This window comes from Pinus tabuliformis, chromosome 5_1, assembly GCF_031772625.1.
Source record: "Pinus tabuliformis cultivar Carrire ecotype Pingquan chromosome 5_1, CPIR1, whole genome shotgun sequence".
NCBI lineage: Eukaryota > Viridiplantae > Streptophyta > Pinopsida > Pinales > Pinaceae > Pinus > Pinus tabuliformis.
The window spans coordinates 610,899,567-610,924,767 of NC_142305.1; the positions used below are offsets into that span (position 1 = coordinate 610,899,567).

At 42.4% G+C, this 25,201-nt stretch overlaps 1 protein-coding gene across 5 annotated transcripts in view; it reads right to left on the reverse strand.

Annotated features, from left to right (window-relative positions):
• LOC149166411 (uncharacterized) overlaps nt 1–25,201 on the reverse strand; it is a 98,406-nt gene that overhangs the window by 39,430 nt on the left and 33,775 nt on the right. For 4 of the 5 annotated variants that reach the window (XM_089432576.1, XM_089432578.1, XM_089432575.1 and 1 more), the window contains 2 exons: nt 818–926; nt 687–710 (listed from right to left, as the gene is read on the reverse strand). The exons of the other annotated variant lie outside the window; for it this stretch is intronic. In XM_089432576.1, the coding sequence (XP_089288702.1) occupies nt 687–710; nt 818–926 (133 nt within the window). The remainder of the gene's footprint in view (nt 1–686; nt 711–817; nt 927–25,201) is intronic. 5 annotated transcript variants of the gene reach the window in all.

Here is a 25,201-nt window from a genome sequence, read left to right on the forward strand (position 1 = left end):
AGCAGTTACTAATAGAAGAGAACTCACTTAATCTTGATATCCGAGATTTCTCAACACTTCAGAGCAATTTTAGTCCTCTCGAAAAGAGGAATTCAATGCAATCGTCATCTCCAACAAATGAGCTGTCCAAAGTGGAATTTGGGCCTAGTAGTCAATTTTAACACTAATTGAGTAGCCTTTTTCGGCTTCCCTTCATTCCAAAGATCTATCTCATTCTACTGTTGGGCTCGGCATAATTGCGAGCAACTCTTACCTTTCTTTGCTCTTCCTGGATCTAGAAGTCATCTTTCCCCAGCCTCAAGGGAATTACAATACAATGATTGCAGCTTCCCACCAAAAAACCCATCCTTACTGTCCTATTGGTCTCAGCACCAAATTCCAGATGTGTGCAATGGCACACATGCACATGTACCTCTGACTCTAAAAGAAAGAAAATCACTAACCCTGTCATGATTTTAACCAATTTGCAAGGCATCGTTCAAAATACAGATCCAATTTATTGAGCAACTTTCTCCAGTCTTTCAGGGTTTGCTTTCATGTTCTTAGAATCATTTTTCAGAAGTATTCATATGTCACAGAGCTTACACAAAAATCATGGCAGAGAATCCAAATTCATTTTTATTAAATAGGAAGCATTAAGTAAAGAGCAAAAGAAAAGACATGTTAAACTCAGACAGTACACTTACTTTTTCTCGATCAAGTGCCAACTCCTGCAAAACACGCACAAAAACAAATGTATTACATGTTGAAAAGGAAAAAATATGAAAACACAAACTCCTTCAGTTGCAGAATCCAAAATGGGGCAAAACTTGTAAACCTTGGACATTTGAGAATTTGTTTTTACAAGTTCTCTATTTTGTTGAGATGCACGACAGTAATTGTTCCACCACTTCTTTGTTTCGCCAGTTTGGTATTCAACGCTTGCTCTATAAAGTTGTCGGTTAAGGATCTTTTTTTCGAAACAACCCATTAATCAATAACAAGATGTACTCATATCATCAACATTATCAATCACATCTACAGCTAATTTGGCCTTTGCTAACAAGGTCATTAACAGTTATAAAGCAAATGTTCAAAATAAATTTATCTCACATTAGAAACTACCTTAAAGCTTGACAAACATCAAACAATCAAGTTCAAAAACGATTTCCCAACAAGATAAATAGCTGTGTGGATATTTGACTTATTCCATTAGATGATTTTGAATATCACACTAGTTTACTATCCATATTTTGTGAACTCAGCAAGGCAAATTCTAGAGAGAACACTCATGTTCTACTGTAAATCATCTTCATCCATTATACTTACATCCCTGCTTAAGAACTTCGTACAAAAACAAGAACAGCATTTATTGTTATTAATGAGCGCCATAAGGACAACCTTACTATGCACTAATTAACTTAAATGAAAGCTGTACTATACTCGAAATAGCAGTTGCACAATGCATTGATCACAGCTGCACTATGTATATTAAATGACAATAAGAAACACAGACCTTATTTGTAGTATTTCGACCTGGAAATCAACCAAGATACTCACTGTAGTTTTCATAGTTTGTATGGTTTTCCAGTGAAGTTTTTCTACAAACACTTCGCTGATATACTACTGTAGGTGTAAATTTCATTCATTTAACTCATATAGCATACACAGAGATAATAACATACCATGAAAGTGCTCCTTAATAACTTGGACTGAATTATGAAAAACTCAGAAATATAGATAACACTGATACAAGGTCCTTAGCAATGGACACTTGACCATAAATATCCATTTAATTAGTTTGTAAAAAAATACACAGTGAGCAATGGGAATAGGAGGACCTGGTGTATTTAGCAGCCATATAAATATATATAAGAGTCTCAATCAGCTCCAGCAAGTATTCTTTAGCAGAATGGAAAAACCTCAAGTCTGATATACATATATAAACTCAGAAAATAAACAGCAGATTGTTCCAGGCGGTAGACCAGAGCAACTTGTCCCTTTATAACCAAACAAACAGAGGCACAAGATGACCTTTGAGTCCAGCTTCACTAACAGGAAACAAATGTATAGAAACTCGTCTCTCCTCAAGTCTGCTACAACCACCAACTCGACCCAAGGAATATCTAGCAAGTCTGCACTAATATGGCTTTGACAGCAGGGGAATACACACAGGGAAGAGAGATATTCCAGCTCCCACGATCAGCAATAAATAGCACGACCAGTCTGAGAATGATGATAATCTCCAGCAAGGGAATACATCCCACTTAACCAAACACAACAATTTAATTTCAGACCCTTTGGAAGTACGCTTAGCCAGCTATGTACAGAAGAGAATGCGGCCCCCACACAATGATAAACTCGACCCTTTAGTTGTCAGAACTCAATCCAAACTTCAGATAAAAGCTCGGTCTCTGAGATGGCAGGAAACATGTCCCTCTTAGACAGGAACTTCTACCCCAATGTTGAATATCACAACCCTTTTATTGGGAAAACTCAGCCTTATAGTCACAAATTTGACCCATTAAATCAATGGCAGTGTATGGGTCTTCTTCACTAGTGATATCGACCCCAACTTTGGCTTGGGCCTCCAACTATGAGAAGAAAATATAGAAAACACAATATCAAAAGATAAAATCAACTAATAACAACTGTTTACCTCAATTTCTTATGCAAATCTGTCATGTCTCTTATCAAATACATTTGTAACAGAGTACTGCTACACAATTTTGCACAATTTTGGCTATGGAAGCGAACCCATCATTTTCGACTTAGGGACTTAGTAGGCAATTCAGCTTTATTTGGTTGCTAGTGGAATGTGGGGGCCACCCACAAGGGAGTTCGAATTGGCCCATTCGAATAGCTTGGAGGGAAAGTCGAATAGGATGGATGGAAGGAGTTATAAGGAGGGAGCAGCTCTCATTTTGGATTAATTCTTACACCTTGCAATCAAAATTACTTGACTGTTCGCTCTACTGTTTAGCATAGTCAACCGGTTATTTAGCCACGAATCTCTCAAGCAGGAGATTCAACCTCTACTTCGTGGGACCATCCGTGCCCGCCCTAGAGAGGCAGTTCCATAAGTATTTCAAGAGTTCAGGGAGTGTGTTACAGCACTACCACTCAACCACAACAAGGAGTGTGTATTTCTGACTAGCTGGAGAATACGTAGGGGGAGTTTGGAGCTATCAATGATCAAGCATTTGCCAGGAGAGTTAAAAGATTGGAAGAGCAGCAAAGGGCCAGCATTTCTTGTGAGTTTCGGAGCTAGCAGAGCCAGCGTCCCAGCAGTTCGAATTACTGGGCTTGGGAACAGCGAAGAGGGCCAGTCCAATAATTTCGTGGAGCTAAGAAGCAGGTGCCATAGGCCGGAAGCCCATCCGGGAAGTCAGGGGATTGATAGCAAAGGTCAACCTATCACTGTGGGTCTGTTTCCGGGAGGATTTACAGGCAGATTCCAGCAAGCCGAGTTTTACAGTTGCCGCTAACGCTGGGCTCCAAGGGGGTCGAATTTCAGAATACTAAACCAGCCAAATTACTTTCTGGGTTTTGGGCAAGGATCACACTCCTAATTTTATAGAATTTCCTGGGCAAATCTAAGGGGTCAAACAGAGGACCCAACTGACCCAACAGCAAGGGGAGCTAAGGGGAATTGGGGCCAAAATTCCGAGTCAACATTTGGCCAATTCCTTCGTGGGTTTTTTTGGGTTTAGGCCAAGGAGCAAGGAGCTGAAACCTCATAATTGTCCGAGCACGGGAAGCAGTGATTCCAACCCTTCGAAGTCAGTAGATAGAACAATTTTGAATTTTCTAGGTCAGCAGCAGTTGTAGCAGCCTTCAGTTCAACATTTTCTCACCTGGGTTTTGTCATGTTTGTCCATTGAGACAAGCTCAGGTGCACCATTTTATTTTACTATTGTATTTTCTCCTGAAGAAGTAATAAAATGGCTCAGCAATTCTCTATTCCCAGTGTTTCCATGGGTGCTTAATGTATATTTCGTTTTTCTGATTGTTGGATTGTTTGCATGCTTTGTATATCACTTATATTCTTGTTTAGGAACATTATAGTGGTATCAGAGCCTAGTTCTTGGCTCAGCCTGTGGGAAAGACTAGAATCAAACAACATGGCGGTCACCTAGAATGAGGTGGTGAGGATACAACAAATGATGATTGATGTGGGGAAGAAGTTGATTCATTTCTCAGTTGGGAATCCGGACATGATTGTAGTTGATGTGGAGTTATTGGGGGAGAACTAGAGGGCATACCAATCATTAGGTTATGACATTCAGGCATCCCTCTCTTTTTGGGAATTTCGTGAACTAAGGAGTATGCACAAAACAATGGAGATTTAGTGGGATTTTGCAGGGATGATGAGAAGAATTAAGGAAAAAGATGAAAGAGTAGTTGAAGGGGCCATGGTTGGCAAGGAGACAGTTGAGCATAAACCCATTGATGAGGTATTCGGGGTTGTGACCAAGTTCTTAGGTGATAGCAATGCACCACAGGTTGAGGAGGTGACGGAAGACAGCTCCACCGTTGTTGAGGAGTCGTAGGTGCAAAGGACTCTAGATTTATAACTGAGTTGCCAAACAACAATCGCCTACAGCTAACTAGTGAGCATATCGTGCATATTGGGTTGTCTATGGAGGAGCAATTGAAGGCTCATGTCGAGCCCGTGATGGAGGAGAATGTGCAGCTATCCCTTGGGCTAACCATGGATGAGGGGCAGCATAGAGGCCGCGCGTTGGGTTTTCAGGACAGTTCACTTCAGAGGCCCACTGGCGGGGTCTATAGCATTATCAACCCACCCTTATGCATTGGATTGTGGGAGGCCAAGTTATCTAGACGTACCCGAGGGGGTGGACAGGTTAGCAGGATTGAGCTGAGCATGATACCACATCAACTTGGAGGGCTCGTTCCTTCCACAAGGGATTACAATTTCGATCTCTCCTTTGAGATTGGATGGTGAGAGGTACTAAGCTAGTACTCAATGGAGCAGGTAAGGCGATTGGATACATCCATGGCCACATGTCAACAAAGGCCATGGATTACCAGATGGACTCGAGGGCCAGACTGTTTTTGGGATCTAGGTGGGATTCTCCATCACATCATAGAGCTAGTAGGTGATGGTAGTAGCTACGTGATGGACTTGATGCTTGAGCGCACCCACATATTCAGATCTCCATCAGAGCCCCAGTCAGCACTAGTGACAGGAGTTGTCTTGGCATATTGATGATGCGTGGAGTCACAGGGTGACTAGCTTACTCTGGCAAGAGCTGGTAGGAGGAGGTGGCATCGGCAGGCTATCAGACAGGGCATGGTATGGAGAGAGTGCTCTCTTACTAACATATGGGACGCAAGGACTATTGAGGATAGGCGCAGTACTGTCATTTCCGTTAGCATGTGGGGAGTCAGGTTGCTCAGGTCTTTCAGAGCAGATGGGGGGTGTACTAGCAAAGAGGTGGATATTTTGGCCCATGCAGGATACTTAATGTTACAGGGTGGTACGACAGTGGGCAGTTTACACAAGACTACACGGAGTTATGTCATAGGGTCCAGTGTTATTAAGAGGGATGCAGTCTGATGCATACAGACCCAATGTTAGGCCATAGCATCCAGTGGTGTGCAGGGATATGGAGTGAGGAGCAGGGGCTTGCGGAGGAGCATGCAGATGCAGGGTGCTGTGTGTTGAAATTTCTAAGTAATACTCGTTAGAAATTGTATCTGTATTCTTCTGGTTTATTTCTCCTACTTGTTAATTACCAACAAGTTATCTAAACATATGAACATCAAAATAAACACAATACAGTCTCAACCATTTACAGATCAACCGCTGAAAGAAATAGCAAACACACAAGTGACATTGTTATTTTTGGACAACTCGTCCAGGAAAACCCCAATGAGGGAAAACCAATGCAGCTATTCTGAGGGATTATTATTATGCAGTATTTCCTTGAGTACAACTGGGTGCCAAACTGGCTCACCCGACAGAGAAAAACAACCGGCAGTAATACCTCTCTATTCGGAAATAGGTATTCAGAAAACCTGTCCCACGAAACCCTCTCCAGCAACTCTGAAGCACTGTGTCAGCCTCCTGCTGCTCTGCGTCAACCTCAGAACCCTCTGTGTCAGCCCTCTAAGGCACTGCACAACCTCTGGGACCCTTTGTGTCACTCTTGTTGCCCTCTGCGTGGATGACGCAGGCCCTCTGGCCTCTGCGCTATCTCTGTTGGGCTTTGCATGGCCTGCTCTGGCTGCTGCTTCTCATTCTCTACCTCTATGATGGTCTCTCGGCACTATCTCTGCCACTTTTTCCAGTCCTCACTGCCCCTCGCTGCTGATCACTTATTCGAATTTTCTTAGCAACCCCACTCTAGCAAATCGAATGACTGGTCACTCTGGTGTGTTCTCCAACTGACCCTCAAGCCTCCTCTTATACTTTTGTCGTTGGTCCTTCAACGGCCCAGATTAAATCTCTAATCAACGGCTAAGATTAAATTTGGCTTGATCCATGACTTTTGGAACCTTCTAACCCAGTTTTATATTAATACCCATTAATATTTTAATTTTCCTAAGTTTAGACTTAGGAACTCCATTAAAAATAATAATTATTTTAATATCTCCCAAACCGGTTCGAATCTGCCCAAACAATTTCTGGGTCTTGGAGATCTCATGTGCTTTAGCCTCTCCAACAATTTTCATTGTTAGAGCACATTCGATGCTACCCCAAATCAACAGTGTGTCGTTGTGTGTTGGACTGCGCTGTGGAGTGGGAGTGTCTCACATCGCATTGAGTACATGCAGGGAGTGACAAATACAGTAACACATGCAGGACACAGGCCAATACAGGGTGGCATAGCCGTAGCCGAGGGTATCCACCAGTGTACAGGGTAGGTCGCGGTGTACAGTGGTATGTCAAGGAGTACTAGGATGATCGATGGTATGCAGGCGTGTATCGTGACACACAACGAGGTCTTGGAGTGTTGCCTCCAGGGAGACCCTTGGACGAAAACACCGAGCATACCTTTGGGCATAGTTCACCCAGTATCGACGAGGACACAGATGAGCTATACTTGATGGTATCCGCAGGGTTTCACACGCCTGACCCTCCTCTACATCCCTCACGGGCGCAGTCGATTTTGTTGTTGACTTTCTGCACTTTAGCCATGAGCGGCGGAGGATGAGGAGCTCACCCGAGATATTTGGGTGACGCTCAGTGCACTAGGAGGGAGACTTTGCAGCAGTGGCATTGGGTTGTTGTGTCAGTTGACAGCCACAAGTTGGGGGAAGACGTGATCATCTGCAGGGGTGGCATATCATTCATCACAGAGCCTACGTCTAGGGATCTAGTCACGAGGGAGACATGTGTCACTCTTTTCTCAGGGCATGTCGGGACCATGCATGAGCAGAGGATACCGAGTACAACTGAGGTAGTTTCCAGTATGTGTCCATGCTTCAGACCTTATATTGGCACATTATCAAGAGGACGAATGGCAGACCTAGGGGAGATGGTTGGCAGGGACAGGAGGAATACAAATACCCTAAGTCGATTACGAGTATCGGATATCCATCTTTCGGTTGCATTCAGAGGATAGCTCTTTGGCACACGTGGCTTCTAGCAATCATCGGTACTACACAGTGGCAGGTAAAGGGCAGATTAGCACACATCAAATTAGCCCACGATATATGGAGCCTATATAGTGATCACATGCAGGGACTAGAGACGAGGGCCAGAGGGATTTCATCGATTGACAGGGCTATGTCGCAGCAGGTCTGGCTATGGGATGCATGGATTCAGTTGATCGATAGATCACTCGTGATGAGCGTAGTCGTGGCAAATTGTGATATAATTCACTCTTGGGATGACACATGGGGGTTCATAGAGGATTTCATGATATGGGGAGGTAGACATTCTCTGTTGCTGCATAGGTTCGGAGTTAGATTTGGATGGGTAGGCCTTGGTGCCATGGAGATGCCCACACAGAATGTGTCTCGCCTCTTTCAGTATTCCACCATCGAGTTCCAGGAGAGGAGAATACTGACTGCGCACGATGGGGAGTATGACAAAGTCAGAGTAGTGCAGCGTCATCATGGTGACACCATTCTGGGACTATCAGGAAACTGGGGCATCACATCTATTCACAGCTCAATAACCTTTAGGGACGTGCCGGCTACTGCAGGCGGAGATCATACAGATCTTCCATTGGGCTTTAGCGAATCACTGATGGAGCAAGGGACTTCTGGTACTTTCACCGAGCAGGATAGTGAGTGGAGTGAGGGGAGCTTCATGTTGGATAGGATTGCCTGCGATCCTAGTATTGAAGGATTCTTTCATATCAGGACAGTGCAGAGGTCAGGCACAATCCAGTGGCACATTTGGGACCCTGACACATTTTGCAGTGATAGTGGAGAGCAACAGTTAGAGATGATGCGTGCTCAAGCATTGCTTGAGGACAAGTGATTTATGGTGCATTGGAGGAGCTTGCCGAATGAGGATACCACCTTGGAGGGTGAGCACATTTTGGAGTGCCCAGCTTTGAGGTTGCTTGAGGGCAAGCAACATTTGGGAGGGGAGGACTGTCATGTCCCTTCTCAAATACATTTGTAACACGCTGCTCCTACACAATTTTGCACAATTTTGGCTAAGACAACCCATCATTTTCGACTTAGGGACTTAGTAGGCAATTCGACATTATTTGTTTGCTAGTGGAATGTGGGGACCACCCACATGGGAGTTCGAATTGGCCCATTCGAATAGCTTGGAGGGAAATTCAAATAGGTGGATGAAGGGGCCCACATGAAACTATGGAGGCCCAAGGAATTATAAGGAGGGAGCAGCTCTCATTTAGGATTCAGTCTTACACCTTGCAATAAAAATTACTTGATTGTTCGCTCTATTGTTTAGCTGAATCAAACGGTTGTTTAGTCATGAATCTCTGAAACGAGAGATTCATCAAGCAATTACCATATTATGTGTGTATCGGTGAAGCACCACCCGTATAAGACCCGCGAGTACCCGCAGGTCTTGGGGGGTTCTATAGTGAGTTGGGTCACTCACATAGAACCTGTGCTTAAGACCCGGACTCAGCAGGTATTTTATTAAACCCGACTACCCATATAAGACCCGCGGGTTTGCCATAGGACCCGGATCGGACCCTTATAAGACCCGTCGACCCTCAAAAGGCAATTTTTTTTTTTTATTTTCTTTTTCTTTTTTGGAAATGAGGAATGCTTTATTATTGTTGTAAGATTATTGCTGTAATAGGCCTTTGAAGGCGTGTTGTCACCCAGTAAGAATAGACTCTTCAAATTTGGTTATTTGATTAGTCTATTTCTTTTTCTTATACTTCGAAATCCTAAATTATATGTTCATCTCGGTTGGCTGACTTATTTTCAAGGTTTCATGTGTAGGGGGCACCTATCTACTAATAATTTTTCTTGGCAAAGATCTTAAGGAATAGCAGGTGCCTCAAAATTTGAAGACTTGGGATCCTCCTCGGTTGGAGTACCCATCTTCAAATACAAAAGAAGCTCATTCCCACCTTGCACCAAGTTTCACCTCCAATCCTTTGAAGATTTCTCCAAGATATTTCCTTCTTTTCTTGCACATAAAATTCTCTTCAATATCTCGTAGTTTGATTTTGAAGATTTTCATTGCTAAATCTAGTATTTGAAGGTTAAAATAGTTGTTGCCCTAACAGCAATAAAATCAGCTATGAAAAAGTTAAGTTACCTTGGCTTTTCCTTAGTAGCATGGTGTAGAAATTGATATCTTTCATTCTATCATTTCACTTGGTGTTTTTTGGGTTTTGTATACTAACAATTTTGAGTGTTCCAAAAGCATTTTGGGCACTTTTCACATTGATTTGTTTGCTGGTTTTTAGATGGCCAGTTATCCTAAATGCTGGAAAAATTGTTATGAGACAATCATTTATCATTTATGACATGTATTTGAATTTTGAACTTGCTGACATTTTTATTTTAATTATGGAATCATGAGTACTTTTCTTATTCAGTATCTAAATGTTTTGCTTACAAAAATTGAATATGTTATGTTGTACTTTTATACATGTGAGATGATGTTATGAATTATTGCATATATTGTGGTTTTTATAACTTACAAGGATTGGAATTGTCATTAGCTTCTTTTTTGTGCTTAAAATTTACCATATTTTAACATTTTTTTGTATTTTTACGAGTCTTATACGAATCTTATATGGGTCGTTCCCGAGTCTTATACGAGTCGATAGCGTGATGAGTTATACGAGTATGAGTCGTGCAACATTGGTGTGTATAAAGATCACAAAACAAAAGACACAAGATATAGGCACATGCCAGGGCAAAAACCCCCTCCAAGGGTAAACCCAGTCAAGATAATTCTTCCTTTCAATAGTATTCTTTGAGACTCTTTACCCTAGACCAAGACCAGACTTTCCCTCCACACCATGTCAGCCTCACAAATCTTCGACCTCATCCAGAAACTTCGACTAGGTAGCAACTTCCGGCAACAGCGAAATCTTAGGAGACTTCGATCTCCCAATCTAGACCACGAAACAGAGAGAGAGAGGCACCAAAAGTTTGATTTTCTTCCTCTCTGTAGACTCCCCCAAACTCGCACTTCTTTTGTCCTCCCGACATCAGACTTCGCACTTCTCCAGCTCTTCTTGAGATATTGAACTTGCTTGAGAGTGAATGCTCCAAATGACTTTGATCTCCTTGAATATCTAGGCTTCTTGTGGGTCAAATGAGGGTCCTTAGGCCGACATGATGTGGAGGGTACATAATTCATATTTGACTTGATACAAAACCTTTTTACGTGATTCAAAAGCCCAAGAAGGCTCTCTTTGAATGTACAATGACTCTATAAACTCAATATTAATACTAGGAGTCCACAATGGGGACTTTGACTAATATAATGATGACCCAAGCATGAAACCCATGCTTTAATAAGTCATTGTTATGATAATAAAAATTCTTTTATTTAATCTTTTAACAAGTACATTACATAATGACTCAAGTACATTATTGAAGACCGAACATAGTTGCATTTTCTAACACTTTATGTGGATGATTTTTTCTAACAGGTGCAGACCCTCTCATTTACCAATGCAAGAGGGAGTTGGCTTCCGAGTTCGAAATGAAGGACCGAGGACTGATGCACTACTTCTTAGGCCTGGAGATCTGGCAAAAGCCAGTAAAGATTTTCCTTTCTTAAGGAAAATACATTGTGAAGTTGCTTGAGAGATGTGGGATGATGGATTGCAAGTTTGTGTCTACTTCGATAGAACTCAACTTCAAGAAGCTATTTGGAAGTGTTGTTGGGCCGAAATTAGCAAACCCTTCCGAATAAAGGCAACTTGTGGGGGCCCTAATGTTCTTGGTAAACTCTCATCCTAACATATGCTTCATTGTGGATACGTTGAGTCAATTTATGGTCAAGCCTCATCACATACATTAGATTGCTACTAAGAATCTCTTGAGATATCTTTGGGGCACAATCAATTATGGACTGAGATACATTGTCGGGAATTTGAGGCTGCATGGATATTCAGATGCTGACTAGGTTGGCAGTGTGGTGGACCGTAAGAGCACGTCTGGATGTTGATTCTCATTAGGGTCTACTTCAATTTCTTGGATAAGCAAGAAGCAAAAATCAGTTGCTCTAAGCACCACCGAGGCCGAATACATTGCAGCTAATATGGCATGTTGTGAAGTTGTTTGGTTGAGGAAGCTCTTTAGTGAGCTATTTGAGCACATGTTGGATACCACCGTGATCTTCTGCAACAACCAAAGTGGGCTTTTCCTTTCATAGAATCTCGTGTTCCACAACCGCTTCAAGCACATTGATATCAGGTACCACTTTATCTAGGATGTGGTACAGCGGGGAGCAATAAGGGTCCAACACATCAAGATTAATGAGGAGGTCGCAAATATCCTCACAAAGCCTTTGGAGAAGATCAAATTCTTAACCTTCCGAGAGAGACTTGGAGTTGTGGAAAGATCCTCCCATGAGAGTCCCGCTTGACTTGGACACTGAACTCTAGGAGTTCCTGGGGGCTTGGGGTACTTCTTGGAGCTATTGGCGACCATAAGGTGTGTGTTTCACCTTCCCCTATTGGTGCGTTGTGTATTGGGTGAGTGGTTCACCTTCCCCTGCTATGTCGCACGGGTTCGCGAACCCGAGGGTGGGGTTCTCAAACCCCACCTGGGTTCTTGTCCCCAAGTACTGGATTCTGGTACGGGTGCTTCTGAGAAGAACCCATCAGAACCGGCTTCTTCTATCAAGAACCGAGTTCTCCATTAAAAAAAAAATTGGTTCTTTTGTCTTGATGGGTACAGAGAACCCCGATGATGGGTACCTAGAACCCCAAAATCGAGTTCTTTGGGGTTCATTTTAGTTTTTATTTTTAAATTTTTAATTAGTTTAATTGATTTCCCCTAATATTCCAGGTAGCTAGTTCTTCATCTTACAAGAGGAATTTGAGTACTTATGCCTTTATCCATTCAGTAAAGAGAAATAGGTTGGGCTCAAAAAGGCAGAGAAGTTAGTGTACATTCATAGCACACTTCGTGTCATATCTCGAAAAGACCCTAGGTACAAGGAGGGTCCTTTCAAGAGATGGGACCAATACATAAATGATGTTGTGTGTGGATGAGGAGATACAACCAAATGGCCTTATTGAGCTACCTCTAGTTGCTATGGATGAGCAGGAGCCTCAAGATGAGAGTGATTCCTACCTAGAGAGCATGCTAATTGAATATCTGAGTGATGTTGATGACATGGATGTTGATGACATGGCTTGAGGAACTCATTGTTCACTATTAGCTATTTTTATTTTAGTATTTTAAAATTTCCTAGTTCATGTTTGGAGATTCCTTAAGGCAATTTTTAAATGTAGTATGACAATGGACATATATCATGATTCTTATCAATATGTAAACTCCAATTTGCACTTGATATCAAACTAGAAATTTTTGAAATTTTTAAATTTCAATGTGAATGTTCAATGTTCAATGATGTGCATGTTTAAATCTTTAGAGTTTAAATCATAAATATTTTAGTTTTCTTGTTTAAAGTTGAAAATATACAAATTCATATATATTATAATTTTTAAAATGTAATATTTATATATATATATATATATACCCCTGACGAACCCATGCACCTTGTTTCAAAATATGGCGTACCCGTCCCTGTCCCCGAACCCACATTTCTTGGCAACATAGTTCCCCTGTGACATGCGTGTAGGGTGAGTGATTCACCTTCCCCTATGATTGACATATGCATAAGATGAGCGGTTCACCTTCCCCTATGATTGACATATGCATAAGATGAGTGGTTCACCTTCTCCTATGGCATATGAGCAAGATGAGTGGTTCACCTTCTCCTGCTGATGCCCCAGCATACATCCTACCCATGTAGTCTGGGACTCATGGGAAGTACCTCTCATCTAGCCAATGAGTTGGGAAACGTGGATAGGGACCATAGCACTACCAATGGATGCATCGTGTACTGTCGTACTCCCTATGTCTAGGATGCATGGTGTTCAACAACTTGATCTGGGATCATTTGAGGTTCTACCTCTGGACTGATTTTTGTCAGTGGAGAGTGGTAAGGTCTTGTGACTCACTCTCGATCGATTCTTCTTCATTATTACATCATGGTTCAGTAGAGCAGAGATGAGATGACAGAGATGATACATGACGACAGGATGGCATGATGATCGATGACAACAGATGGATTGGCAAGTGGAATTCTCCCTAGTTGAGAGGGAGTGTTAAAATTGGCAACTAGGGCCAAATTCCACCTTGAGACAGCTCTTTTGATGGAGATGATGATTACATTAAATCCCTCTTTTCGAGAGGACCAAAATTGATATAAAGATCATCTCATTTGGACAAGCAGAAGTATGATTTTGAATTTATGCCCACTCATGTACTATTTGTTCAGGTCGGCCTCATCATCATGTAGGCTCAGAAAGCCCAATGGATGTGTCTCTTCACCCACAACAAATTGTATAAATACAAGTGTCCCTCCTCCTCATTTGGCACATTCATCACTCACTCATTCTCTCTCCTTCTCTAATTGGTTCATACAACTACTGGGCAGCATCTCTCTCTCACACGTGTGGCAAGAAGGACAAAATTTCAGACTAAATTACAGGGCCGAAAATCATAGGAAATTCTGCAGTTTGACCAGCATTGACCAAGGGTTTGTTGACCAGCTTTGACTGCGATTTTTGGAGTATCATTTCTGTCTTTTTAGGCCGCATTTCTGGGCACAAAAGTCGAGGGAATCTGGGTAATTTGACCAACACTGACTTCAGGGTTGACTGCATTTTGAATGCAGAAAATTACAGTAGGTTTTCTCTCTCCTTTGACAGAGTTTGACCAAGTTGTTTTGGGCTGACTTTGACCTCCTTATCAAGCCGAGTTTGACTATGGAAGACCGAGTTGCTTTGAGGATGATTTATTGTTGATTTGACCAGCGTTGACTTTCTGGTTAGGGCTGAAGTTTGACTGCAATTGACTGTTTTAACTTTGAATTGGGCAAGTCAATTTGACTTTTGTACTCTCTCTATTGAACTTTTGATATAATAATAAGAAGAATGGATCAAAGTGTTTTCCCCACGTTGGGGTTTTTCCTTGGCATCCACCAAATCTGGTGTCCTTTTGTCTTGGCTTGTCTTCTGCATTTTGTTTCATGTTCTATCTACTTTTACTGTCAATGTGATTATTGTGATTGCTATTGGAAATTGGAAATTGTTATTAGGCTACTAAGGAACATTGAAGTAAATTGTGCTAAGCATAGAACATACCATTGTTAACTAAAATTAACACAAATCTACAAAGAGGAAAGGGCGTGGGCCTACAAATGCTACAAAGAGGAGTTTGGGGGACAAGTGAATTGGCTAGAGAAGCAAGAATGTCAAGGTTAGAGGAGCCTTGGCCATAGGAGGAGAAGCCATGATAGGATGCACAAGTAAGGGCATCAATACAGAGTTAAGGCATCATGGAGCAGTGTAAATTTCATCTATCAATTAGTTGATACAAATATTTTGAATATAGTCCTCCAAACATATTTATATAATTTAGAATGTAAAGGCAAATGTGTTGTCTCAAAATACTTTGATCCTTGAGGCTAAAGCCATATCAAAATCAGAAGTGTATTAATATGATGATGTCTTTAATATTCAAACCTTCACTATTTCTTACATGGGTGGACTGTGGAATAGATCATTTGTATCATGTTACTCATAGTTTCAACATTAATGGCAAAGGAGAGATAAGATCTTCTAGATTCTATATGTTGATGGACAATTTAGGTTCATTAATTTGTTGTCTATCAAATGCAAAACAAGAGTCTTTTTCTCATTTAAAGAGACCAAGGCTTTCTCATCCAAGGAAGCAAAGCAAAGGATGAAAACTCCCATTGTGGGGAAATTCAAAGGAACTGAGAGGTGCAATCATGGAACGAGATAGGGGGTATCTAGTTGGAGTCTAGGATGGGCATGAAACCTCTATTAATGGCAAAGGAAGAGATGAGAGGAACCCAATGGGATCCCGATAGCAATTCAGGGGGAGATATAGATCACCATTTGCAGCTAGAAAGAAGCCTCTCCTCCACAAAGCATGCATGCCCCTGCTATGAAAGTCACTCGACTAGAAGCAAGACAAATTTGCTTGACAAGCGTGGACATTATAGGGAAGGGTGGCTCAAAATAAAAGGCAGCAAATGACTTTCATAAAACCCTCAACTTTCTATTGGATAGCAACTCAATTTCCAATCCCTCCTAGCCAGATAACGGCAATGCCCATAATAGGTATAACAATACGAATAAAATATATATATATATATAATACTAATAAATAAATTCAGTTCACCTTATCATGTTTTTGTGTTGTTTACCAAATTGAAAGGAAATATCAAGGCCCTTATAGTTATGAGCATTTTGGTTTTTGTAGGCTATGTGTATTAAGTATTATGTTATCATGGGGTGTGCACATTAATAACACCATAAAAAACCCTCACTTCTCTCCTTTGTATCCATAGCCAATAACAATGGAAATTACCTAATAAGGAGTATAAAATACACACCCTTTGTAATATTTGTATGTACTTAGTGATGTAATAAAAAATTATAGATCGCTAAGCAAAATAAAAAGATCTTCTAGTCTCCAAAAGTATCTAACTTCTCATTGACACCATGGGAAATCTCTCAATCATCAACATCAAACTAAGAGTTACGATTTGAACTAATGTTAGTAGCGTGAAGATAATAAGGCCAAATAAGATAAGTTTATTCATGTCCAACTATTGATTTTTAATGTACCTTGGACAAGTGGTTTCCCATGGGTTAGTCTCTACCTAGGGAAAAGTGTCCAAAATAATTATTTTCCTAAGTATGACTTTATAAAGTTAAAGTGACTTTATAAGTGGTAAAGTCAATGTTAAATTATAAAATGAAAAGTGACTTTAGACATAAAGTACAATGTGGATACTTTATTTAATGGGTGAGTTAAAATATAGAAAGTGAGAATTAAATGCACATTTATTCCTATCCATTGATCTAAATGAATCTGAGCCATTAGATCTTAGGGTTGCCCAAAAGTCATTTAGCGAAATAAAAGGGGGAAAAAAGAGAGACTGTATTCATTCTTCATGTGCAGATTGGAGAAAGGAGGCTGAGAGCTAGAGAAAAGTTCTAAAGGAGAAATTTGTTGCAGCAAGCTGAAGGAGTGATTTTTGGGCAAAGCTGGGCATGGAAATCAAGGCATAGAAGACAGCAGAAGGTACAATACGAACAACATTGAATGTTGTGAGTTGCACGTCGTTCGAGAGAAGTTAAAAAAAATGAAAAAGAATCTGTACATTTTGTACAGTGGTACGAAAAACCGTATAATTTGTACGAAGTCCGTACAATACAGCATGTATAATTGTATCTGTATAGTACATATTTTCAGCTTCAAGTGGACATGGAAATCGAGGCAAAGTGGGCACAGTTTTCAAGGAATTTTGCGCTGAGGATATAAGTTTTATTTTGTTGTTTTGTTTTGTCTACAAATGTATTTTTCCTAAACTTGAAAGATAAAATAAATTTGAAGAGCTCTCTAACAAGGTTTCCCCGAAGAAGTTTGAAGGGGTTTTGCCTGGGTCTAAATTGACCAAAAATCTGTGTATATTTTTATGTGTGTTGTTGGTCTGGTTATGTCCATATTTATTTTCAGCATGTGTGGACAGTCCCATGTGTTTTACTCTGAAAATTTCATTTCCAGAATTCTATATGTTGAATGTATGTTTATGGGAAAGGGAATTTAACTGAATGGGAGTGATAAGGTGAAATTAAAACCGGGTTGGGATTGCATGAAACTTTTTTTTAGTCATCAAATTTCAACATGGTATCAAAGCTACAGGTTGAAAATTACAATTTGAACAGCAGACAATAGTTTGGGAGAGCAAACAATAGTCTGGACAACAAACTAAATTTTTGGGACAGACTGAACTTTTGGGACAGCAAGGTGTGCTGGAAAGTTCATTTCTCCATTTTCTTGGTTTTGTGAATTTTGGATAGCAGTCATGGCCATGTTCTTAAGAATAGAGGACATACCGGATGGGATATCCAACTATGCCATTTGGAAGGCCAAGAAAGGAGCCTCATCAGATGGGGCTAAGGGAAAGGAGAAGAAGAAGAAGAAAGATACGGATATATCCAAATTCAAATGTTGGGCATGTCAGAAGATGGGACACTATGTTGCTACGTTTCCTAAGAGGAAGAACAAGGGGAAGAAGGGTACTGTAGCTTCAGCAAAGGTGGAGCAGTTTGCTTCACAGTTTGACCAAGACTTTGCATTTATTACTTCTACATCTAGTAGGAGTACATCATCCAATGTGTGATACATAGACAGCGAGGCTTCCCGCCATATGACAGGTGCACGGGAGTTCGTTGCAGAGATTGCAGAGAGGGCACTAGATATTGATATTGTGCTAGGAGATGACCGCACTGTGAGAGTTGTTCGTGTGGGGACTGTGACCTTTGAAAAGGAGCCTTTGACTCCTTTGAAGGTCATGGATGTTTTGTATGTTCCGGGGATGAAGAAGAACTTGATTTCAGTGTCTTCTATGGAGGAGAAGGGGTTTGACGTCACTTTCTCAGGAGGGCAAGTATTGATGCATCACAGGGGAGCTTCCATCATTTCGGCCAAAGTGATTGGAGTCTGCTCTGGGAAACTATTACAGGTTCAGTTTTCAGTCGGCAAGAGCATTGGTGGGTAGCACATCTGCTAGCACTCACACTAGTACTTCCAGCAGTAGAGACTTGTGTGAGTTACGACACCGGAGGATGGCGCATATGCATCATGGAGCTTTGAGAGTACTGAGGGAGATCACTACTGGAGTTCATGATTTCAATGTCGAGCATTATGAGGTTTGCGGAGGGTGTGCTTTGGGCAAGTACACCAAGTTACCATTCCTAGCTAGCAACAACAGATCTACAGGTATACTAGACTTGATTCATACTAATGTTAGTGGTCGTATGTCTCATGTGTCTTTGGGTGCTTATGAGTATTATGTTATATTCATTGATGACTACTCTAGGAGGACTTGGATATATTTCTTGAAGACCAAGGGTGAGGTATTCAGTCGCTTTAAAGATTTCAAAGCTCTTGTGGAAAAGCAGACAGGTAGGAAGATTCAGGTCTTGAGGTCAGACAATGGTGGTGAGTACACCGATGGTGGGTTTTCTGACTTCTATGCACAGGAGAGCATTAAGAGAGAGTTCACGGTTCCTTACAACCCCCAGCAGAATGGGGTGTCTGAAAGGAAGAACAGAGCTATTGTTGGGGTTGCTAGAGCGATGATTCATGATCAGGGGTTGCCTTTGTTTTTGTGGGCTGAGGCCTGCAATATTGTTGTTTATCTTCAGAACATGAGTCCTCACAAAGTATTGGGGAATATGACTCCGGAGGAGGCTTTCACTGGAGACAAGCCTCATGTGGCACATCTTCGTATGTTTGGATGTCTCACATATTCTTATATCCCCGAGGAGCAAAGGACGAAGATGGAACCCATGCAGAGAAGGGTATCTTTATGGGTTACAGCGAGACTTCAAAGGCCTATCGGATCTTCATTCCTTCTAAATGGAATGTGGTGATTAGGAGGGATGTGAAGTTCGAGGTGGAGAGGGCCTATCAAAGATCACGGGAGTATGATGAGAGAGAGTCACAGACTTCTCCTCAACAAGGAGGTCAGGTATAGGGAGCAAGACCTCGGGGTTCTGGATTGACAAGTACAGGAGGTACTTCAGTGTCAATGACATCTAGGGCACCAGTGGCAAGTTCACCGAGCACTTCTTTAGGGATTCCACTGGTACAGAGTTTACTTGGCACTTCAGCTAACACAGGCACAAGTGCCAGTACAGGTTCTTCAAGGACAGGTGTTGGTACAGGCACACCAAGGTCAGTTGGCAGACCTTCAGGTTCACCAGACTGGGGGGCAGAGGATAAGGTTCCCTATGGGGAAGCTTCTTCAGGGAAGAGCAGGCCCAAGTGGCTTCAAGACACCTTGAAGGAAGCAGAGTCCATTGATCCTCCAAAGAGGCTGAACAAGGAGAGTGTTGATTTGGGGTAGCATCGGATGTGCTCTAACCACAAAAATTGGTGGAGAGGCTAAGGCACATGAGATCTCCAATACCTAGAAAAGGTTTGGGCAAATTCTAAACAGTTTGGGAGATATTGAAATAATTAATATTTTTAATGGAGTCCCTAAGTCTAAACTTACGGAAATTAAAATATTAATGTGAATTAATATAAAATTGTGTTAGAATGGGCCAAAAGTCATGGATCAAGCCAGATCTGATCTTAGCTGTTGATTAGGGACTTAATCTCGATCATTGATTTGTCAATGAGAAAAGTATAAGAGGAGGCTTGAGGGTCACTTGGAGAACACACCGAGTTGATCAAGATTTAGATTTTCTAGGACAGGGTTTGCTGAAGAAGTCGAAAAAGTGATCAGAGTTGCAGCTAAGGGGCAGTGAATATAGAAGCAGAGAGGCAAAGAGGGTACCGGGAGAATCAGCGTAGAAGCCGGGAGAGAGGGCACAAAGCCAGCCAGAGGCCAGGCAGAGCCAACTAGGGCCCACACAGAGGCAACCAGGACCTGCGCAGTGCCTCAAAGAGCCAGTGTGGGTGAAGCAGAGGCTCTAGAGGCTGACGCAGTGCCTCCAGAGGTTGACGCAGGGGTTATTGGGCTGGTGCTAGGCCAAGAAGGGCTAACGTTGTCCCTAGAGGCAGACGTTGGGGTTTTCGTGGTGCAGATTGGAGCTAGGAGTTGCCGGAGTGTTTATCCGGGGTTTCAGCCAGAAAATCTGCCTCCGAGTAGAGAGGTACTATTGTCGAGATTATTCCCGGTTGGGTGAGCTGGTTTTGGCACCCAGATTGTATTCTGAAACTGCTTAATAATTAAAACCCTCAGATAGCTGCACCGGTTTTCCCGCATTGGGTTTTTCCGGGGACATTAGTCCAAAAACAACAGTGTCACTTGTGTGCTTGTTTTGTTTCCTTCAGTTGATGATCTATAATGTGTTGAGCATGTACTTGTATTTATTTTCAGTGTTTACATGGTAAATAACTTGTTAATTAATCAAAACAAGTAGGCAGAAATAAATCAGAAAGTACATGAAGGGTTTCTAATAGTTAGACTTAGAAATTCCAACATGGTATCAAAGGGAGGTTGCAGACCACAGGAGAACTGAGGACATTAGCCAAGCAAAGCAGCAGCAGCAGAAAACAGCTGTCCCGAGTGACAGAAATTGTTCCTAGCAAAGAAGCAACAAGGAAGGGGGACGCAGTGCCTGCGTCATCAAGTTCGAGCCAAGAAGAGGAAGCGCAGAGGTTGAGGGATGCAAAGACAGGCTCACGCAGAGGCTAGGAGGGCTGACGCAGTTAGGTGAGGAAGCTAATGTTGTTGGTGCCGAGATTGCACAGAGCCTAAGAGCTCTAACCTTCAGTTTTGCTGGGGTTTAGGAGGCTGTGGGTAAGTTGCAGAGTGGAGCTGGTGGGGTACTGTAGTCAGAACAGTACCTAACAGCACAAGACCAAGGAGGGAGTTGTTGCCAAGGATTTCTAGCCAAGAAATTTGGATCTGTGGTGCAGCGGCACTAGCGATCGGAGTGGGTCATCTCGACATTGGAAAAAGGGTTTCCAGGAGGGAAATCGAGGCTTAGAGGGAGTCACACCGAGAACTTCCAGGAGGGAAGTAGAGGAGCAACACAATGGCAGTGCACGGAGTAAGAGACCAAGACAGACTGGACGGAGCCTCAAACTTCGTAGTCTGGAAGGCCAGAATCTTATCTGTCCTTCGCAGAAATCGTGTCAAGCACTTCGCCTTGAAGACAATAGCAGTCCCAGTTGACCCGGTTGATAACGACAGATACGTGAATGCAATGGCGAGGGCTAAGAGTATCATCCTTGACGGGGTCAAGGACCATATAGTACCACATATTGCCGAGAAGAACACGACACAGGAGATGTGGGAGGCCTTGACAAAGTTGTATCAGCATACTTCCTTGCAGAGGAAGATGCTCCTAGAAAATCAGTTGTGGTCATACCAGATGCAGAAGGGAGAACAGATCGACACCTTCCTCGGTCGATTGAAGGAGATCCGAGATCAGCTGACTTCCATAGGGGCCACATCAAATCCAGAATTGATGGTGAGAACAGCCCTGAACGCAATCTCAGAAGACTGGGAGGTGTTGTCCAGAGCATACTGGGAAGGGCGACCCTTCCAGATTGCGAGGAACTATGGGCGGCTCTTCGCCAAGAAGAGATTAGGAGGCTGAGCAAGACAGGAAGCAACAGCAAGGGGATCAAAATCAAGGAGGAGGAGGAGGTGGATGTTGCCCTAGAATCTGAGGGAAAGTAGGCAAAGTGGAAGAAGGACCTTTCCAAGGTCAAATGCTTCCACTGTGGGGAGTTGGGTCATTATGCGACCCAGTGTCCAAGGAAGAAGAGCAAGGGAGAGGCCTCCAGGACCAAGGCTGCGCTAGTAAGGGCAGAGAAGAAAGTGGAGACAGATGATGATTGTGCCATGAGTGCTCACACACCACTTGAGCGGAAGTGGGGAGACATCGAGTTGTACTCAGACAGACTACAGGCGATGAGGGGCAGGATCCTCGAGGTACCCAGCCTCTTGGATTATACCTTGCTACGAGAGCCCCAATGAATAGTAGTACTGGCGGATGTCACTAGAGACAGATGCAGCTAGAGCGACAGAGGGAGCTATAGTGCAGGATTCCCAAGACAGCGTGAGGCAACAGTGCGAGAAGCATAGGAGTGTTGCACCAGTGCAGGATGGCACAAAGAGATTTGCAACAGTGCGAGATGGATGGAGTAGTTGCAGTGGCGTAGAGGTCAGAGAGGGAGCACTTGTCAGCGACAAAGGGAGTTTCAGCGTCGTGGGTGTCTCTAGCCTGACAGAGATATTAGAGTTGGGAGATCAGTTATTTACTTCTTAGTGACTGAGTTGCAGTGCAGCAGTTAGCAGTGGCAGTGCTATGGGCAGCACGATGCAGCAAGATGAGAGGGAGTTGTCGTACGAATGCAGCAGTGGCAGTGGCAGGGCCATGGGTAGCATTACAGGATGCAGCAATGTAGGTGATGGGCAGCATGCCTAGCATCGGCACATGGACCGATGCCGGATGATCAGAGTGATGCTCAGTGAATATTACTAGAGCACAGTCCTCGCTAAGAGGGAGTGTTGATTTGGGGTAGCATCGGATGTGCTCTAGCCACGAAAATTGGTGGAGAGGCTAAGGCACATGAGATCTCCAATAACCAGAAAGGGTTTGGGCAGAGTCTAAACAGTTTGGGAGATATTAAAATAATTAATTTCTTTAATGGAGTCGCTAAGTCTAAACTTAGTTCTGGAAGCTTGGCAAAGATGGTAGCAACTATATCCTAAAGGAAACATGCGAAACCTTCCTCTTATTATCGCTTGGGGCATTTGGATAGCAAGGAATAACTGTATATTTATGGATCAGACTTCTCCTTGTGAGATTATTGCAGTTCGATGTGCGTCAGTCTACACAAGTATTCCCGAGCCAAATAGAGAGAACATCCCACGACCAGTAAGAGAGGAGTATATTAAGGAAGGAATCCCCTGGGCATATTTCGATGGGGCATCCCAAAATAATAGCAGTGGAGCGGGCCTGGTAATCTACATAAATCAGAACAGATGTCTTAAAGCCTCGGTGGGACTGGGGAATGGAACAAACAATTTTGCAGAATTATCAGCGCTCAAACTACTTCTCTGTTGGCTTACCCATTTAGGCATTCTCTCGGTTCAGATCTTCGGGGACTCTCTGAATATCATTAAATGGTTCAATGGAGAGAGCAGATGTCAGAATTACATTTTATCACCTTTACTAGAAGAAACAAAACACTTAAAGCATTTTTTTAATGTTTTTTCTTTATGCCATATCTACAGGGAACGCAATGTTGCAGCAGACCAGCTTTCTAAAACGGGTTTGCAACAAGATTTGGGCAGTTGGAGGATAGAGGATGAGGACCAGGGCGAGATCCGTGTGTCGGATCAACCACCATATGCATAGTCTTTTGTTGCTGTCACACTGTCTTTATATCAGACAGCGATTTTGTTTTACTTTCATATATGTATGCTCAAAACATTACTATTATTTTGATTTTACTTTTTAGACTTATAGTTGATGACACTCCTGTTTGGGTTGTTTTCCTCATTGAGGAGGTCCAGGGGTGACTCAACAAATAAATATGATGCTGAAACTTTTGGACATATTTTGAGTTTTTTGTAAAAGCTGATCAAAGGGGTTGTTTTCCTCTTAAAGAGGAGGCCTGATTAACAACTGATCAGTGAAATATTCAGGTCTGAAGGATGACAGCTCTTTACATCATCCCGGCAACTCTATGATCAGAAAAATTATACAGTAAAATGAATGTTCAACGCATATACTTTGTAACTTTTTATGCTTGTTAATAAAAAGTTCGATTTTTTCTCCCAAACAAACAAACAAAAAAAAGAGTCTAAACTTACGGAAATTAAAATATTAATGTGAATTAATATAAAACTGTGTTAGAATGGTCCAAAAGTCATGGATCAAGCCAAATCTAATCTTAGCCATTGATTAGGGACTTAATCTCGGTCGTTGATTTGTCAACGAGAAAAGTATAAGAGGAAGCTTGAGGGTCACTTGGAGAACACACCGAGTTGATCAAGATTTCGATTTTCTGGGGCAAGGTTTGCTGAGAAAGTCGAAAGAGTGATCAGAGTTGCAGCTGAGGGGCAGTGAATACAAAAGCAAAGAGGCGGACGCCGGGAGAGAGGGACGCAGAGCTAGCTAGAGGCCACTCAGAGCCATCTAGGGCCCACGCAAAGGCAGCCAGGAGTTGTGCAGTGCCTCAGAGATCCAGTGTGGGTGAAGCAGAGGCTCTAGACATTGACGCGGTGCCTCCAGAGGTTGATGCAGGGGTTATTGGGCTGACTCTAGGCCAGGAAGGATAGATGGAGAATATTGACAGTACCAGTAGATTACATACATGAACATATATGAATGGCTGGCTACAGGCAGCAAATGAGCTTACTGACTATACTGGCAGATGCATATATAATAACACATATAAATGGCTAGCTACAGGCAACAAAGAAGCTTGCAAATCTAATTTATCAAAGCAGAGATAAGATGACAATTATCTGGCCTTAAACACAAAGAAAACCTGAACAAATTGTTCAAGTGCAAGCATGAAACAGCAAAGAGAATGGGTGTTGAACATATTATGGCAAAAGAAGCTTGTATTACTAAAGAATGCAGATGAGAAGCTTGAATGAACAAAGGAGGAATAATCTCCAAAAGTTGAACCCTTATTACATCTTACTTTAAACTATTTATAACTTGTTTACAATGCTCCCGAGCTCTAAGAGGCTCGGAGTCTTAATCTGCCTGATATGCATTGTTAACTGATTTGATGCCCTAAAGACAAGCATGGCTTGGAGGTTTTCCCTCCTTCTCACAAAGGAATAACGACTTTCAGATATTTTGGCTGCTTGTTGCGCTGTCTGAGAGTTCTCCTGTGCCAGAGAGGCTCCATGATGTTTGTTAGTGTGGCTATTGCGCTGTTGGAGCTCCCTGAACTTTCTGTTTCGGGCTGCAACGTGCTGTGGCCCTTCTCTTTTCCCTTTCCGGGCTCTGTTTCC